The sequence below is a fragment of the Panthera pardus genome, unplaced genomic scaffold, assembly GCF_024362965.1.
Source record: "Panthera pardus isolate Hobbes unplaced genomic scaffold, ASM2436296v1 HiC_scaffold_15, whole genome shotgun sequence".
Taxonomy (NCBI): domain Eukaryota; kingdom Metazoa; phylum Chordata; class Mammalia; order Carnivora; family Felidae; genus Panthera; species Panthera pardus.
The window spans coordinates 38,465,094-38,482,230 of NW_026526710.1; the positions used below are offsets into that span (position 1 = coordinate 38,465,094).

The 17,137-nt window shown below is 35.0% G+C and overlaps 1 protein-coding gene across 4 annotated transcripts in view; it reads right to left on the reverse strand.

Annotated features, from left to right (window-relative positions):
* ROCK1 (Rho associated coiled-coil containing protein kinase 1) overlaps positions 1–17,137 on the reverse strand; it is a 160,861-nt gene that overhangs the window by 79,357 nt on the left and 64,367 nt on the right. For all 4 annotated transcript variants that reach the window (XM_019418335.2, XM_019418336.2, XM_019418334.2 and 1 more), the window contains 3 exons: positions 16,082–16,226; positions 15,609–15,747; positions 12,090–12,181 (listed from right to left, as the gene is read on the reverse strand). In XM_019418335.2, coding sequence (XP_019273880.1) covers positions 12,090–12,181; positions 15,609–15,747; positions 16,082–16,226 — 376 coding nt within the window. The remainder of the gene's footprint in view (positions 1–12,089; positions 12,182–15,608; positions 15,748–16,081; positions 16,227–17,137) is intronic.

The following is a 17,137-nucleotide window of genomic DNA, read 5'->3' on the forward strand; positions in this document are numbered from 1 at the left end:
CATAATATGGGAGAAAATAACATGAAACTAATATTACAACTATTTTATTTTGGAACTTGAATAGGCTACAGAGAATACACCTAAAAATACATTTTAGAGAAAAAGCTTTTTAAAGATACAGTAGTATTAATAAAACATTATGGAAATATCAACTAAACATTGAATAATTATTTTAGATATAATCATCTCATGTTTCTTTAAAAAAGATGAAGATGAGCAACAAAAAATAATTGACCTGGTTTCACAGTCTTAATCTTTTATATAAAGGAATCATTTTTCTAATGAATCATCTGGGTATTCCAGGCAAGAAATAACTATTGATGCGCATCACAGATACAGTGAAATATCTGATGAATCTGAGAATGAAACATATTTAACCCTAAGAAGCTATAATATTAACTAAAAATGAATGAGAAAAGACCTTTTCCACCATTCTCTCTTCTTAACGACCAGGAGAACTGCAGTCCTGACTAGACAATTCTAGCTTCCTAATACTACTAACTGCCTAATTTGTAAAATGAAGTGGGAGGAAAGTTGCTTCTTCTTATAAAGTATGTAAGCCAATTATGGTCTTGGCATAAATTGTACTTTTAAACAGTGGTTCCCATTTTTAAAACAACTTTGCCTCCCTCTGGGACATTTGGCAATGACTGAGCTCTTATAACTGAGGGAGGTATGCTCCTGGCATCTAGTGGGTAGAGACCAGGGAACCACTAAACATCCAAGAAAGTTCAGGGTAAGCCACACACAAAAAGACTTATCTGGTCTAGTGTTGAGGCTAAAAACCCTACTTGAAAATTATCATATAAAAATGTTTTAAAAGGAAGCAGAGCATGCTTGGTGATTTTTTTCTTGCTATTTCAGATGTATCTAGTCTTTTCATAGATAACACAGTAGGGGCACCTCGGTGACTCAGTTAAGTGCCTTACTCTTGATTTTGGTTCAGGTTGTGATCTCATGCTCATGAGACTGAGCCCTGTATCAGGCTCCGCACTGAGGGTGGAGCCTGCTTAAGATTCTCTCTCTTGTTCCCTCTGTCCTTATCCCCTGCTCACATGTGCTCTCTCTCAAACATTAATAAATAAATAAGGAAATACAGATAACATGCCATTTCAGAACAGTTTTAAAATGGGACAAATTCTGTTTAAATTTTGAGGTACAAGTAGGGGAAATCCTGGGAGAATTATAAAAGTAGTATTTCTTCTGCTTTTAAAGTACAACATTTAGGCTTTATAGATACCATATAATCACATCAGAACTAATAAATAAGAGTAAGTATAAAGATAGCTTTACAGAATTACCATTGATATATACAGTAGTCTATTTATAAAAATTTACCTTTCAATAAATAACTGGGAATATAGGAACCATGTTCTATAAGAAAGAATCCAGGTGACGCCATAAAAACATGGCAGAGTAAGGAACTCTAAGAAGCTACCTTTCCACTGAAATAACTATTATGCAGGCAAAAACTATCATAAGCAACTTTTTCATAACTCTGAAATCTAAGAAAAGACTTGCAACAAGCAGGGGAATGTTTAATGAAGAGAGAAGCTAGTAAATGTTGGCATTCCAGGAACTGTAACTGGCTGACCAATGAGATAATAATGGAAAAGGAACTTCGGGGATCACACATGACAAAGAATACAGACTTTGTAAAAGTAGTCTGGAAAAGTCACTAAACAAATGGATGACTGAAGCCCACAGCAAGCAATAATAGCAAACCTGGAAGGGGAGAAATCGGATTTCCAGAGTTTATAACACTGTAATATTTATTATGTCCAGTTTTTAATAAAAAATTACAAAGCATATTAAGAAACAGAAAAAGTAAGGCCTATTCACAGAAAATGACAGAAAAATCTCTGAGGAAACCCAGGTATTAGATTTATTAAACAAAGACTTTAAATAAATTGCCTTAAATGTGCTCAAGGAAACCATGGACAAAAACTAAATGAGGAGTATGATATCTTAACAAATAGAACATACCAAAAAGGAAAAAGAGGGAACCAAATAGAAATTCTGGTACTGAAAAGTACAATAGCTAAAAGTAAAAATGTACAAGGGTTCAACAGCAGATTTGAGTAGCCAGAGGAACCAGTGAACTTAAAGATAGGACCACTGAAATTATCAAGTAGAGGAAAAGAAGCAAACAATGAAAAAGTCAACTTTTGGGACACCATAAATCATACCAACATATACATTAGGAAAGTCCCAGGGAAGTAGAGAAAGGGGCAGAAAGAATATTTAAAGAAATAATGGCTCCAAACTAACCAACTGATGAAATTTAAGAATCTATACATTTAAGAACTCAATGAACTCCAAGTAAGAAATTCAGATCCACACCATGACATGTTATAATAAACTTTGAAAAGACAAAGAATCTTGAAAACAACAGAAAACTGACTTATCGTACATCAGAAATCCTCAATAAGATCAAGAGCCTATTTCTAAGCAAAAACTTTGAAGGTCAGAAGGCAGTGGAATGACATATTTAAAGTGCTGAAAGAAAACAACAGTCAAGCAAGAATTCTATATCCAGCAAAATTATCTTCAAAACTGCAGGGAAATTAAGATATCCCCAGATAAAAGAAAGAGGAGTTTGTTGCTAGTAAACCTGTCTGGCAAGAAATGTTAGAGTTTTTAAGGTTTAAATGAAAGGACACTAGACACTAACTCAAACCTTTACAAAGAAATAAAGAAATAAAAGTAACTACACTGATAAATGTCAGAGCCAGCTTTATATATTTTTGTTATATAATCCACTTAAAAAAAAAATAAACCCACTTATCCCCCTATATGACTTAAAATAAAATGGGTAAAATAATTATAAATTTATGTTAATAAGCACAGAATATATACAGATACAATTTGTGACAACAACACAGAAGAAAATAGATCTGTATAAAAGCAATTTTTGTATGCTTCTGACAGTAAACTGTATCAATTCAACCTAGACTGTTATCAGTTTAGGATGTTAAATATAATCCCCAGGATGATGACAATAAGAAAATGACAATATATGGAAAAGGAATTAAGAGAGGGAATCAAAACAGTACACTATAAAATAATCCATTAAATACAATAGAAGGCAATGATGTAGGAGATGAGGAACAGAAAAAAATCAGACATACAGAAAATAGAACAATGGCAGATGTCTTTACATGCAGTATTCACTTTAAATGTAAATGAATTAGTCACTAATAAAACGTAGAGATCTGAAAAATGGATTAATAAAATTGATCCAATTATATGCAGTGTAGAGTCACTTCAGATCCACAGACATAAAAATGTTAAAAGAATGAAAGATATTCCATGGAAAAAAGAGCTGACGTGGCTATACTAACATCAGGCAAAATCAGTAAAATGGTTAGAAGAGACAAAGAAAAACAGGACATATTGATGACATTGATAAAACGGTCAACTCATCAAGAAGGTGCAACAATTATAAACAACACATTAACAACACAGCTCCAAAATATTTGTAGTAAAAAATGACATAAATGGAGAAACAGAGAGTTCTAAAATAATGGGGTCATCAATAACCCACTTTCAATAAATGAACTAAACAATTAAACAGAAGATGAATAAGAAAATGCAAGACATGAGCAACACCATAAATGAATTAGATGTAACAGATGTACAAAGCTCACTCCACCACCAAGAGCAGAATACAAACTGCACATGAAACATTCTCCAGAACTATATGTTAGATAAAAAAAACAACTTAAGCAACTTAGAGAGACTGAAATCATACAAACCAGCCACTATGGAATGAAACAAGATCAATAATAGAAGAAACACGGTTCACAAGTATGTTGAAAATAATATGCTTTCTTTTTTGTTTTTATTTAAATTCCGGTTAGTTTATATACAGTATAGTATTAGTTTCAGGAGTAGAATTTAGTGATTCATCACTTACATATAACACCCAATGCTCATCACAACAAGTGCCCTCCTTAATACCCATCACCCATCTAACCCATCACCCACCCACGTCCCATCCAGCAACCCTCAGTTCATTCTCTATAGGTAAGAGTCTGTTTCTTGGTCTGTTTCTCTTTTTTTCTTCGTTTGTTGTGTTTCTTAAATTCCACATATGAGTGAAATCATATGGTATGTGTCTTTCTCTGACTTATTCCACTTAGCATAATATATTCTAGCTCCATCCACGTCATTGCAAATAGTAAATTTCATTAAAAAAAAAAAAAAGCTATTTATTTATTTAAATAATCTCTACACCCCACATGCGGCTCTAACTCATGACCCTGAGATCAAAAGTCCACATGCTCTTCTGGCTGAGCCAGCCAAACACCCAAAGATTTCATTCATTTTGGTGGCTGAATAATATTCCACTGTGTGTGTGTGATATCTTCTTTTTCCATTCATCAGTTGATGTACATATGGGGTTCTTTCCACAATTTGGCTACTGTTGATAAGGCTGCTGTAAACATCAGGCTGCATATATTCCTTTGAAGCAGTATTTTTGCATCCTTTGGGAAAATACCTAGTAGTGTAATGGCTGGGTCATAGGGTAGTTGTATCTTTAACCTCCTGAGCAAACTCCATGCTGTTTTCCAGAGTGGCTGCACCAGTTTGCATTCCTACCAACAGTGTAAGAAGGTTCCCCCTTCTCCACTTCCTTGACAACATCTTTTGTTTCCAGTGTTGTTAGTCTGAGCAATTCTGACAGGTGTGAGGTGGTATCTCATTGTAGTTTTGATGTGTATTTCCTTGATGATGAGTGATGTTGAGCATCTTTTCATGTGTCTGTTAGCCATCTGGATGTCTTCATTGGAAAAATGTCTATTCATGTCTTCTGCTCATTTATTAACTGGATTATTTGTTTTTTGGGTGTTGAGTTTGATAAGTTCATTATAGATTTTAGATACTAATCCTTTGTTGGATATGTCATTCGCAAATATCTTCTCCCATTCTAAAGATTGTCTTTTAGTTTTGTTGACTACTTCCTTTGCTGTGCAGAAGCTTTTTATCTTGATAAAGTCTCAATAGTTCATTTTTGCTTTTGTTTCCCTTGCCTCCAGAGATGTATCTAGTAAGAAGTTGCTACAGTTGATGTCAAAGAGATTAAAATAACATATTCTTTAAAAAAAACAAAAACAAAAACAAGGAGTCAAAGAAGAAATCACAAGGGAGATTAGAAAAAATGCATTGAGACAAATAAAAATGAACAACAACCAAAACTTAAAGGATTTTGCAAAAGCAGTACTCAGAAAAATTTTAGTTGTAAATGCCTATGTAAAAAAAGGAGAAAGATCTCTTGGGGGATCTGACTTTTTTTTTCTCAATGTTTTATTTAATTGAGAGAGAGAGAGAGAGAAAACAAGAGAAAACAAGAGAAAACAAGCAGGGGGAGGGGCACACAGAGAGAGGAAGACACAGAATCGGAAACAGGCTCCAGGCTCCGAACTGTCAGTACAGAGCCAACGTCGGGCTCCAGCTTGTAAACTGCAAGATCCTAACCTGAGCCAAAGTCTGTCGCTTACTGAGCCACCCAGGCACCTCATAAGCATCCAACTCTTGATCTTGGCTCATGTCATGATCTTGTAGTTCAAGTTCGAGTCCCACATCGGACTCTGTGCTAATGGTGCAGAGCCCACTTGGGATTCTGTCTCTCTTCCTCTCTGCCCCTTTCCCTCTTGTGCTCTCTCTTTCAAAATAAATAAACTTAAAAAGAGAGAAAGAGAGAGGTCTCAAATCAATAGCCCAGCTGTCACCCCAAGGAACTAGGAAAAAAAGAGCAAACTAAGCCCAGAGCTTAGTTTGGAAAGAAACAACCGTAAGGAAAGAAACAACAGAGATTAGAGTAGCAGATAAACAAAATTAAGAATAGAAAATTAATAGTGAAATTAACAAAACCAATAATTACTTTTTAAAAAAGAATCAACAAAATTGACAACAAATCTTTTAGCAGACTAAGGGGAGAAAACAGAAGACACAAATCAGAAATGAAAGTAGTGAGACTTCAAGCTGTAGTCCTAAGCTATAATCATCAAGACAGTACAGTACTGGCACAAAAACAGACACTCAGATCAATGGAACAAAATAGAGAATCCAGAAATGGACCCACAAATGTATGGCCAACTAATCTTTGACAAAGCAGGAAAGAATGTTCAATGGAATAAAGACAGTCTCTTCAGGAAGTGGTGCTGGGAAAACTGGACAGCAACATGCAGAAAAATGAACCTGGACTACTTCCTCACACCATACACAAAAATAAACTCAAGATGGATGAAAGACCTAAATGTAAGACAGGAAGCCATCAAAACCCACGAAGCCAAAACCTCTTTAACCTAGGCCACAGCAACTTCTTACTCAACATGTCTCTGGAGTCAAGGGAAACAAAAGCAAAAATCAACTATTGGGACCTCAAAAAATAAAGCGCTTCTGCACAGTGAAGGAAACAATCAGCAAAACTATAAGGCAACCAAGGAATGGGAGAAGATATTTGCAAACGACATATCAGATAAAAAGTATCCAAAATCTATAAAGAACTTATCAAACTCAACACCCACCCCCCCAAAAAAAATCTAGTGAAGAAATGGGCAAAAGACATGAATAGACACTTCTCCAAAGACTACATCCACATGGCCAACCAACACATGAAAAAATGCTCCACATCACTCATCATCAGGGAAATACAACTCAAAACTACAATGAGATACCACCTCACACCTGTCAGAATGGCTAACATTAATAACTCAGGCAACAGTAGATGTTGGTGAGGATGCGGAGAAAGAGGATCTCTTTTTGCACTGCTGGTGGGAATGCAAACTGGTGCAGCCACTCCGGAAAACAGTATGGAGGTTCCTCAAATTAAAAATAGAACTACCCTATGATCCAACAACTGCACTACTAGGTATTTATCCAAAAGATACGGGCATGCTGTTTCAAAGGGGCACATGCATCCCAATGTTTATAGCAGCACTATCAACAATAGCCAAAGTATGGAAAGAGCCCAAATATCCATCGATGGATGAATGGATAAAGAAGAGGTGGTATATATATACAATGGAGTATTACTCGGCAATCAAAAGAATGAAATCTTCCATTTGCAACTACGTGGATGGAGCTAGAGGGTATTATGCTAAGCGAAATTAGAGAAAGACAAATATCATATAACTTCACTCATATGAGGACTTTAAGAGACAAAACAGATGAACATAAGGGAAGGGAAACAAAACTAATATAAAAACAGGGAGGAGGACAAAAACATAAGAGACTCTTAAGTATGGAGGACAGAGGGTTACTGGAGGCAGTATGGGAAGAGGGATGGGCTAAATGGGTAAGGGGCATTTCAAAGAATCTACTCCTGAAATCATTGTTGCACTATATGCTAACTAACTTGGATGTAAATTAAAAAAATAAATAAAAAAAACCCCGAAAAACAAATAAACAAAAGTTTTATAGCAGAAGGAAAAAAAAAGAAATGAAAGTAGGGACACAATTACCAACCTTTTACAAATAACAACACTAAAAGAAAAAACTACAAATTTTTTTCTACAATTGTAGAACTACAATTGTACACCAACGTATTAGATGACCTAGATGAAATGACAAAATTCCTAGAAAAACACAAACTACCAAAACTTACTTCAAACAAAAAATCTGAACATACCTAAAAGAAAATTAATCAATAATCAAAAAATGTCCTAACAATGGAATATTATTCAGCCTTAAAATGGAACAAAATTCTGGGGCGCCTGGGTGGCGCAGTTGGTTAAGCGTCCGACTTCAGCCAGGTCACGATCTCGCGGTCCGTGAGTTCGAGCCCCGCGTCAGGCTCTGGGCTGATGGCTCGGAGCCTGGAGCCTGTTTCCGATTCTGTGTCTCCCTCTCTCTCTGCCCCTCCCCCGTTCATGCTCTGTCTCTCTCTGTCCCAAAAATAAATAAAAAACGTTGAAAAAAAAAAAAAAAAAAAAAAAAAAAAAAAGGAACAAAATTCTGATACATGCTCTAACATGGATGAGCCTTGAAGGCAAGCTAAGAAATACATCAATCTCAAAAAGATAAATATTGTATGATTCCACTTATTTGAGGTAACCAGAACAGTCAAATTCATAGAGACAGAAAGTAGCATAGTGGCTACTAGGGGCTGGGAGTAAAAGAGAATGGAGAGTTATTGTTTAATGTATAAAGAAATTTAGTTTGGGATGATGAGAAAAATCTGGAGATGTTTGCACAACAATGTGAAGATGCTAAATGCGACTGAGCTCTGTACAGTTAAAAATGTTAAAATGGGGGGTGTCTGGGTGGCTCAGTCAGTTAAGCATCCGATTCTTGATTTCATCTCAGCTTATGATTTCACGTTGTGAGACTGAGCTCTGCTTCAGGCTCCCTGCTGACCATGGAGCCTGCTAGGGATTCTCTCTCTCCCTCTGCCCCACCCCAGCTAGTGCATGTGCGTGTGTGCTCATTCTCTCTCAAAATAAACATTAAAAAAAAAATGGTTAAATGTGTAAATTTTATGTTATATGTACTTTACTACAATAAAAAGATAATTTTTCTTTAAGTTTATGTTTTTAAAACATGAACCCAATATAATACTAAGAAAGTCTAAATTCCTAAGACCCTGAAGCTTGGTAGGCCCTAGATTTCTTTATGAAGCCTACACTGATAATCTCTCCCATGAGAATGTACAACTCTAAAAGAGAGGACACTAGACTTAATTAATCCACAGAACCTGGGGGTGCCTGAGTGGCTTAGCCAGTTGAGCATCCGACTTTGGCTTGGGTCATAATCTCACAGTTCATGAGTTCGAGCCCTACATTGGGCTCTGGACTGACAGCTCAGAGCCTGGAGCCCGCTTCAGATTCTGTGTCTCACTCTGTCTGCCCCTCCGCTGCTTGCACTCTGTCTCTCGCATTGTCTCAAAAATAAATAAACATTAAAAAAAAAAAAAATCCACAGAACCTGGAATAGCATATAGAACCTGGATTATGTGCTTACAGACAACAAATTTTGTTTGTTTTTAACTAACTGGAAAAGTTATCACATGAGCTGACAATTACCCCTGTTATCACCTTGCATCTTTTCCCACCAGCTATAGGTGGATTGGGTAATGGCAGTATGTTTTCTCAAATGAGATCATGAATGGCAAAATGTTTTGCAAATTACCATATTATTATATTTAGCATAGTATTATTAATATTGTATTGTCATATCTAATAATAAACATTACCAGTTCTTCTCCCCAAAATTTAACTGCCAAGAATGTTGATTCCCTACACTTCTACTTTGTATAATACTGAATAATGGAAATCGTTAAATGGCACATGGTATTCCAGAAGATCTAAGGCTTTGCAGTCAGACAGATTTCAATCCTGACACTATCATTTGCTAGCAGTTAACCTGTAACAGGTTATTTAGGTCTTTTCATTTCTTCTTCTATCTTTAATCTCATTCCAGTCATTTCTTCAATTCTATCTCACATGAGTGGAAAAGTAATTTTACAATCTTAATACTCTGTGCCTCTAAATTAAGAGTGAATAAGATCAGGAAGCTCATGGAATTTCTGCCAAAATTCAAGCTATTTTGTACCCTGCGACCACACCATCAAGGAAGAGATGAAGATTAACTGCCATTATAACTTGTAGATATGTAAGTGGTAAAACTATGAAAAGAAGTATTATTTGGAAAAGGTATGCAATACTACCAAAGAAAATTGGAGTGTCAAAAAAGTTAAAAAGAATTATAACTATTATATAATTTTTAAAAGCTTAGCAGGTCAGAGAGGTCAGTTCACAATAAAAGTATTCTTGGTATTTTAGGGGTGGGAAGTAAAGAAGGGGTAGGAAGAGGGAAAGGGAAGCAGAGAACAATAAGTTCTACAGACTTCAATTTCTCTTTCTTTCCTCTTTTTTTTTTTTTTTTTTTTAACAATAACTACAAAATAGGAGCCATTAGGATTAGGAAAAGATAGCAAAGTGTTTATGTTAAATCTAAGTACACCATAGCAAAATCACAGATAATATAGATTTTTAAAAAGATAGAGAGGGGCGCCTGGGTGGCTCAGTCGGTTAAGCGTCTGACTTCAGCTCAGGTCATGATCTCACGGTTTGTGGGTTTGAGCCCTGCATCATGCTCTGTGCTGACAGCTCGGAGCCTGGAGCCTGCTTTGGATTCTGTGTCTCCCTCTCTCTCTGCCCCTCCCCCACTGATGCTCTGTCTCTATCTCTCAAAAATAAACATTAAAAAAATTTTAAAAAAAGATAGAGAAATAACACTAATACTAATAAAATTACCTAATTATAGAAATTCTTTAAAGTTTGATTTAAATCAATAAAGTAATTCATTTTACCTGTTCTTTAAATTAATATAAACAGTTACATTAAGGAGGTATAACAATATCATAAAATGCCATTGATTTGGACTCCCCAATTCCACTAGAAGAACTTTTGTTGGTTTGACCACTGATGTTTTCCTAGTGCCTGAAATAGAACAGTACTCAGAATATAGCATATGTTCAGTATTTGTTGACTAGGTTACCCCCTCTCCTAATTAATACCAGTTTTTCAGTACACTAAATGAAATATGTCCTCCCTACTGTTTACAGCGATTTACTCTGTGGTTATTCTATGGTTATTTATGCATCGTTTCACTCTGAAAAATAATTTAAACCAATATGAAAGATACTTTGTTATTTTCTTCAATCGCCTTTTAAATTTTCTTCAGATTATAATTGTATCTGTAAACTTTCAGCTTTCTTAAACTTCTAAGAGCATAGCTTGAAAAAAAAAACCCACGAAATTTTTCAGTGCAACAATTCATCATCCCATTGTCTTCATCCTGGTCTTTACATCAGTTTCTCATGCAGCGTAAAGACAATAATCATGTCACATTTACTTGTCAGGAGGAGGAAGTTCTCTATTTCCCAGTATATAACTATTAATAAATTCTGAGGGTCAAGATGTGCCTGTAGCTTTTCCACATGGCAGGTCGTTCAGTGTCATTCTTTGTAGTAGTATAATTTTTTTAATTCCTCCAAGAATTTATTTCCCCTTTTCCCTCTCAGTCAACTGTATAGCCTGTATACAGTGTATGTGCTGTACCTGAAGGCAATATAACTGTTACTTTAAAAATATTTGGTAACTAGGATATTTCACTAATGTTGGCAAAACTACAAACTGCTTCTTCAAAATTAACAAGATTCATTTCTTCTAATCTTTCCCTCACAGTCTCAACTACACAGGGAGTCATTAAGACAAGTATGTACTACCTATTTAATTTGTAACTGTTTCTAAAACCACACAGCTGAATTTATTTCCATTATTACTGTTTACTGTTACTGCTACAGCAGGAAGTTAGGAACTGGTATATATTATCCTTTCTGTGAATAGGGAAAAAATTCCTGAGACTTCAACAGGAAAAAGATGAATGCTTGGCCTTCCAAATCCACAAAAAGATGTTGGTCAACTTGGGTACCATTATAATTTTTAGTCCATTATGTTAAACAAGGTTTTCTGTGAATCATTTATAATTTTAACTTTTTTTTTTTAAGTAGGGCAATGTCCTAACCTGACTGAAAATGAACCTCTTGCACACTACATATTTTCATTTCTGAACTGCAAGCTGCAAATCTGATGGAATCAAGTATACTGTAATTTCCTGTATCTACATACAAATTAAATTCTGGTATTTATCAATAATAGAACTTTATATTTTATATTTTAAGTTTAGTAAAAACAAGATAACTTGTCCTTTCACAGGAAATATATTTTAATTTAAATTACCCTTTATTAACTTTCTTCACAATGAGGTATTTTAATACTAAGACAAAAGGCAAGTCAACAAAGATCAAATATCAAAGCATGACTGCTGAGCCTAATTCCACCTCATTTATATAATATTTCATCTTGGTATCTCAAATGGGATATAAAAGAAGTAGCAGTACTATTTTCCCAATATTATCAAATAGTCTCTCTCTAATTAGGGTAGGATAATATACATAACCACATCTGTGTACTTTAGATTTTTATTATACACATATATTAGCATGGAAGTTTCAACAGATTATTTACTACAACTACTTTTGAATATCCACTGTATTGTTCAAGACAAAAATAACTTACTGTCTCTGAGTGTTTCCCAAGCCCACTGATCATTTTTGAAGAAAAGATGTCGTTTGATTTCTTCCACACCATTTCGTCCTAATCTCACCTCTCTGAATAGAGGGAAAGAAAAAAGTTACTAATCATTTAAGATATTATTATAACCTGTCCAGATATCTTTGTGGACATAATGCTAAAATCTGTGCATGATGATAAAAATAGTTTTATTTCACCTTGAAATTACATTGGTTGTCAGTGTAATTTTCAGCTGAAATTAAAAAACTAGTTGAAGACAGAATCCTAAAGAATTTTTAAAAATATGTATGAGGGGGTGCCTGGGTGGCTCCGTCAGTTAAGTGTCCAGCTCTTGATTTTGGCTCAACTCAGGTAATGATCTCACGGTTGGTGGGTTCAAGCCCTGCATTGGGCTCTTTGCTGTCAGCTTGGGATTCTCTCTCTGCCCCTCCCCTGCTCGTGCTCTCTCTCTCAAAATAAACTTAAAAATTCACATATATATATATATATATATATATATATATATATATATATATATATGAAAAACACAGACTTGTTGATACTCAATGACTTTTCTATTGACAACAAAAATACTGATAAATCACTTGCCTTGCTTCATTAGTATCATGAATGAAACAGTGAATTTTCTTTTTTTTTTTTTTTTTATGTTATTCATTTTTTAGAGAGAGAGAGACAGAACATGAGCAGGGGAGGGGCAGACAGAAAGGGAGACAGGGAATCCAAAGCACACTCCAAACTCTGAGCTGTCAGCACAGAGCCCGACATGGGCTAGAACTCACAAACTGCGAGATCATGACCTAAGCCAAAGTCGGGTGCCCAACCAACTAGTCCACCCAGGTGCCCCATAATACAGTGAATTTTCTTGATAGATTTTCAAAACAGTGGTAGTTATACATTTTTTGCAACCAAGAACTTTATACCAAAAGCTAACAAAAGCTCAGAAAGACATCTTAAATTTAAAATTTCCATTTAATACCCTATTATAAATATTTGTGACCAGTCAAAAACCAATGACAACTAATTTTTGACATTACTACAAAACTGAGTTTTAATGGGACAAATTACTGATTCCTGGCCTCTTAGGTATACACAGAGATAAAATGTTTAAAAATGTGCCTTTAGCTGATTTGGAAAGGAGAACTCAACAACTTCTGTTCTCTACTAGAGTACTTATAAACAAGAATATCCCGAATTCCAAAATTTTTCATGAGTTAAAAGATAAATTGCTTTTGATATAATGTGACATCTTTTTAAGAAGCTTTCACTGGGGTGTCTGGGTGGCTCAGTCAGGTAAGCCTCTGACTTCGGCTCAGGTCATGATCTCCCAGTTCGTAGATTCAAGCCCCACGTCAGGCTCTGTGCTGATAGCTCAGAGCCTAGAATCTGCTTTGGATTCTGTGTCTCCCTCTCTCTCTGCCCCTCCCCTGCTCACACTCTGTCTCTCTGTCTCTCAAAAATAAATAAACATGGGGTGCCTGGGTGGCTCAGTCGGTTGACAGTCCGACTTTCGCTCAGGTCATGATCTTGCAGTTTGTGGGTTCGAGCCCTGCGTCGGGCTCTGTGCTGACGGCTTGGGAGTCCGGAGCCTGCCTCAAATTCTGTTTCTCTCTCTCTCTCTCTCTCTCTCTCTCTCTCTCTGACTCCCCTGCTCACGCTCGCTCACTCTCTCTCTCTCTCTCTCTCTCTCTCTCAAGAATTAAAAAAAAAAAAATTTTTTTTTAAAAGAAGCTTTCACTGACTCTCCCAGGCTGGATCAGGAAACTTCTCCATGGTTCTATGGCACATAAACAGTATTAAACTCAGATCCCCGCATCAGGCTCTGTGCTGACAGCTCAGAGTTTGGAGCCTGCCTTGGATTGTGTGTCTCCCTCTCTCTCTGCCCCTCCCCCACTCATGCTCTGTCTCAGAAATAAACCTCAAAAATTTTTTTAAAAAATAAACAAACATTTAAAAAAATTGTTTTCTAAAAAAAGGTTTCACTGACTCCCCCAGGCCAGATCAGGGAAACTGTCCATGGTTCTACGGCATATAAACAGTATTAAACTCAGAGTACTTATCTCTCTGTACAATAAATGTCTCATTTGCTTGTCTATTTCCTCCAAAGGACTATAAGGTAGTGAACAGTGGATGTATATCTTTTTCATTTCTTTATCCCTAGCACCTAACGTACAGCATAGTACTTATATTTATAGAGTACATATATTAAATGTAAAAATTTGAAATACTGTATATTTCAAGCTCTAAAGGAAAAAATGAAGGACAGTAAGTTTATTTTAATTATAATGAATTTAAAATTGAAACATATCTAAAAGCACTAGGCCTCCCAAATATTTAAATTAACAATATATAAACATAAATATCAAACATAATCTTAGTAAGTCATTTGGTTCATGCTTAAAAAAGTATACCATAAGGGTACACAAAATATGCCATTTTTGTTTCTAAAACACATACATGCATATACATTTATAAAAATGCTTACTGAATCAGAAAGACATCATACCAATGACCATCTCTAAAGGAAAGGAGGTAGGAAATACATCTTTATAGCTTTGCACTATTTACTTAATTTCAACAAATATACAATCATACATAATTAAATCTTTTTTTCCAGCTCTGAGGTACATTTGGCAAAATCTTAAGATATGTAGAGTATAAAGTGATGTTTTTACATTGTGAAAGAACGCTCCCATTGAGTTAATTAATACATCTACCACTTCACATATTTACCCTTTGGTGGGGCGGGGAGGGGTGGGGAGGGGAGTGGGTAAGAACATTTAAATTCTACTCTCTTAGCAGATTTCAACTATACAATACTGCATTATCTTAAACAGTATCAAGTGGAAGATACATCATTTTCCCATCACTAAGAAATAAATGTTCCCAATTAAATTAATATATGCCATTGACTAGAAGATGTATTCTAATTTCAGAGATGTTAACATGTATTTAAAAAACCCTCAGGGGGCGCCTGGGTGGCTCAGTTGGTTAAGCGTCCGACTTCAGCTCAGGTCACGATCTCGTGGTCCGTGAGTTCGAGCCCCGCGTCAGGCTCTGGGCTGATGGCTCAGAGCCTGGAGCCTGCTTCGGATTCTGTGTCTCCCTCTCTCTCTGCCCCTCCCCCGTTCATGCTCTCTCTCTGTCTCAAAAATAAATAAACGTTAAAAAAAAAAAAATTAAAAAAAAAACCCTCAGACTCAAGAAAATATAATTTTTATACTTAACCAAGTTAAAAAATTCAACAATGAAATTTAAAAAAATCATCTAGTCTAGCCATCAGAAAAGAGTATTACTTCAAATTCTGAGGTAACACAAGTGACTTGAGATCCAGAAAAGCCATCTAGAATATCATAAAATATTAGATTTCACTGTCACGAATGATTTGGGGAATGGTTATATTTTTATTTCAATAGTTCAAATATAGGAGCTCAGATACAGACCTCAAATATTGAGCAGCAAAATGAGAATTTCCTTAGAATAAAGTTCAATGTTAAGACTATTTACCTGTCAGTAAGGAAGGCACAAATAAGATTTTTTGCTTCTTTTGATATATCATTATCATCAGGGAAAGTAAGTGAATTTTTATGGTTCATAATCTTACTATAAGTTCCAACCAGAGAATCTGCATAAAAAGGTGTATCACCTGAAAAATTGATAGGGAAACAAAAGAAAAATAAATAAGATACATTAAAAAAATCAGTTTCAAAGGAAAAGAGTCAATATTACCTGTATAAGGATTACTACATATGCATTAAAGACATACTTAACATATATACATAAAAGAAAACATATCACAAAGTTGCTTTAAGCTTCTAAATAGCTTTTAAAAACATACAAAGCAAGTTTGGATCAGTTTGCTTTCTACAAACAAAATTAATATTGCTTAATGTAACAAATATTTTATTAGAAGAAGAAAAATGGCTAAGTTTTGGAATGAACAACTATGTTAGAGGTACACAAAATTCTCCTTTACTCACCTACAAGCATTTCATATAAAAATACCCCAACTGACCACCAGTCACATTCTCGTCCATAATAACCATCACCACCTTGAGATTTTAATACTTCAGGGGAAATGTAATCGGGTGTTCCAACTGCTGTATCACATCGTACCATACCTTCCTAAAAAGAGTGGCAGTTCAACTTTTGAATTAGGATACAAATATAAAGCCTCAATTATTTAAAAGGACTTTCCTAATAAAACCTGTAGAATTCTAAATCTTTGGGCTATAAGATATATTAAAACCTAATGCAAACTTGATAAAAATGAACACACTCTAATCACATATACATATTATATATGTAATATATTTGTAATATGCGTATGTGTGGATACATCAGTGATTTTTACTTTGTAATAATACTCACTAGGAAGACACACTGCCAAACAGTTGTGCCAATATAATGACCTCATCTGAACTGCAGAGAACAACTATATAAGCCAATACAAACAGACTGAGGGACTGATAGGATGATCATTTGATAACATTAATATATAAAGGCTGATTTAATTATATATATTTTTTTGCTAAAATAGTTGTTCAATTTAACTCTGCTTGAAACTGTGAAGAAAACATTCAAGAATTGACTGTACAAATATAAAATGGGGAAGCATGTGTAAAAGAAAAGGGTGTAATAGCACTGAGCACACTGAATATCTACTTAATATGAATTTTAACTCTCCAAACCCCCCCCCCACCAAAACTAAATGCAAAAACTATACATATCTGTTACTTATTTTAGCTGGTATTAACACAACAGAATTACAATTAAATGTTCACACAAAAGTTCCATGTAGTATTTTCTTCTAACCAAAATAATTCTCCTTTTGAAATAATAAATACGATTTTTTGATATTGTTCTGTGTTAAGTTTCAAAGAATATAAATTGTTTCAACTGAAACAAAGTAAGCATACTTGCTACTTCAGCTATAAATATGTTATTTATTATGTAAGTAATGAGGATGGTATCTTTAAAGATTGACTCCCAAAATAGGTAGTAAGATCTTTTACATGTTCTCAGAAGGCTAAGTA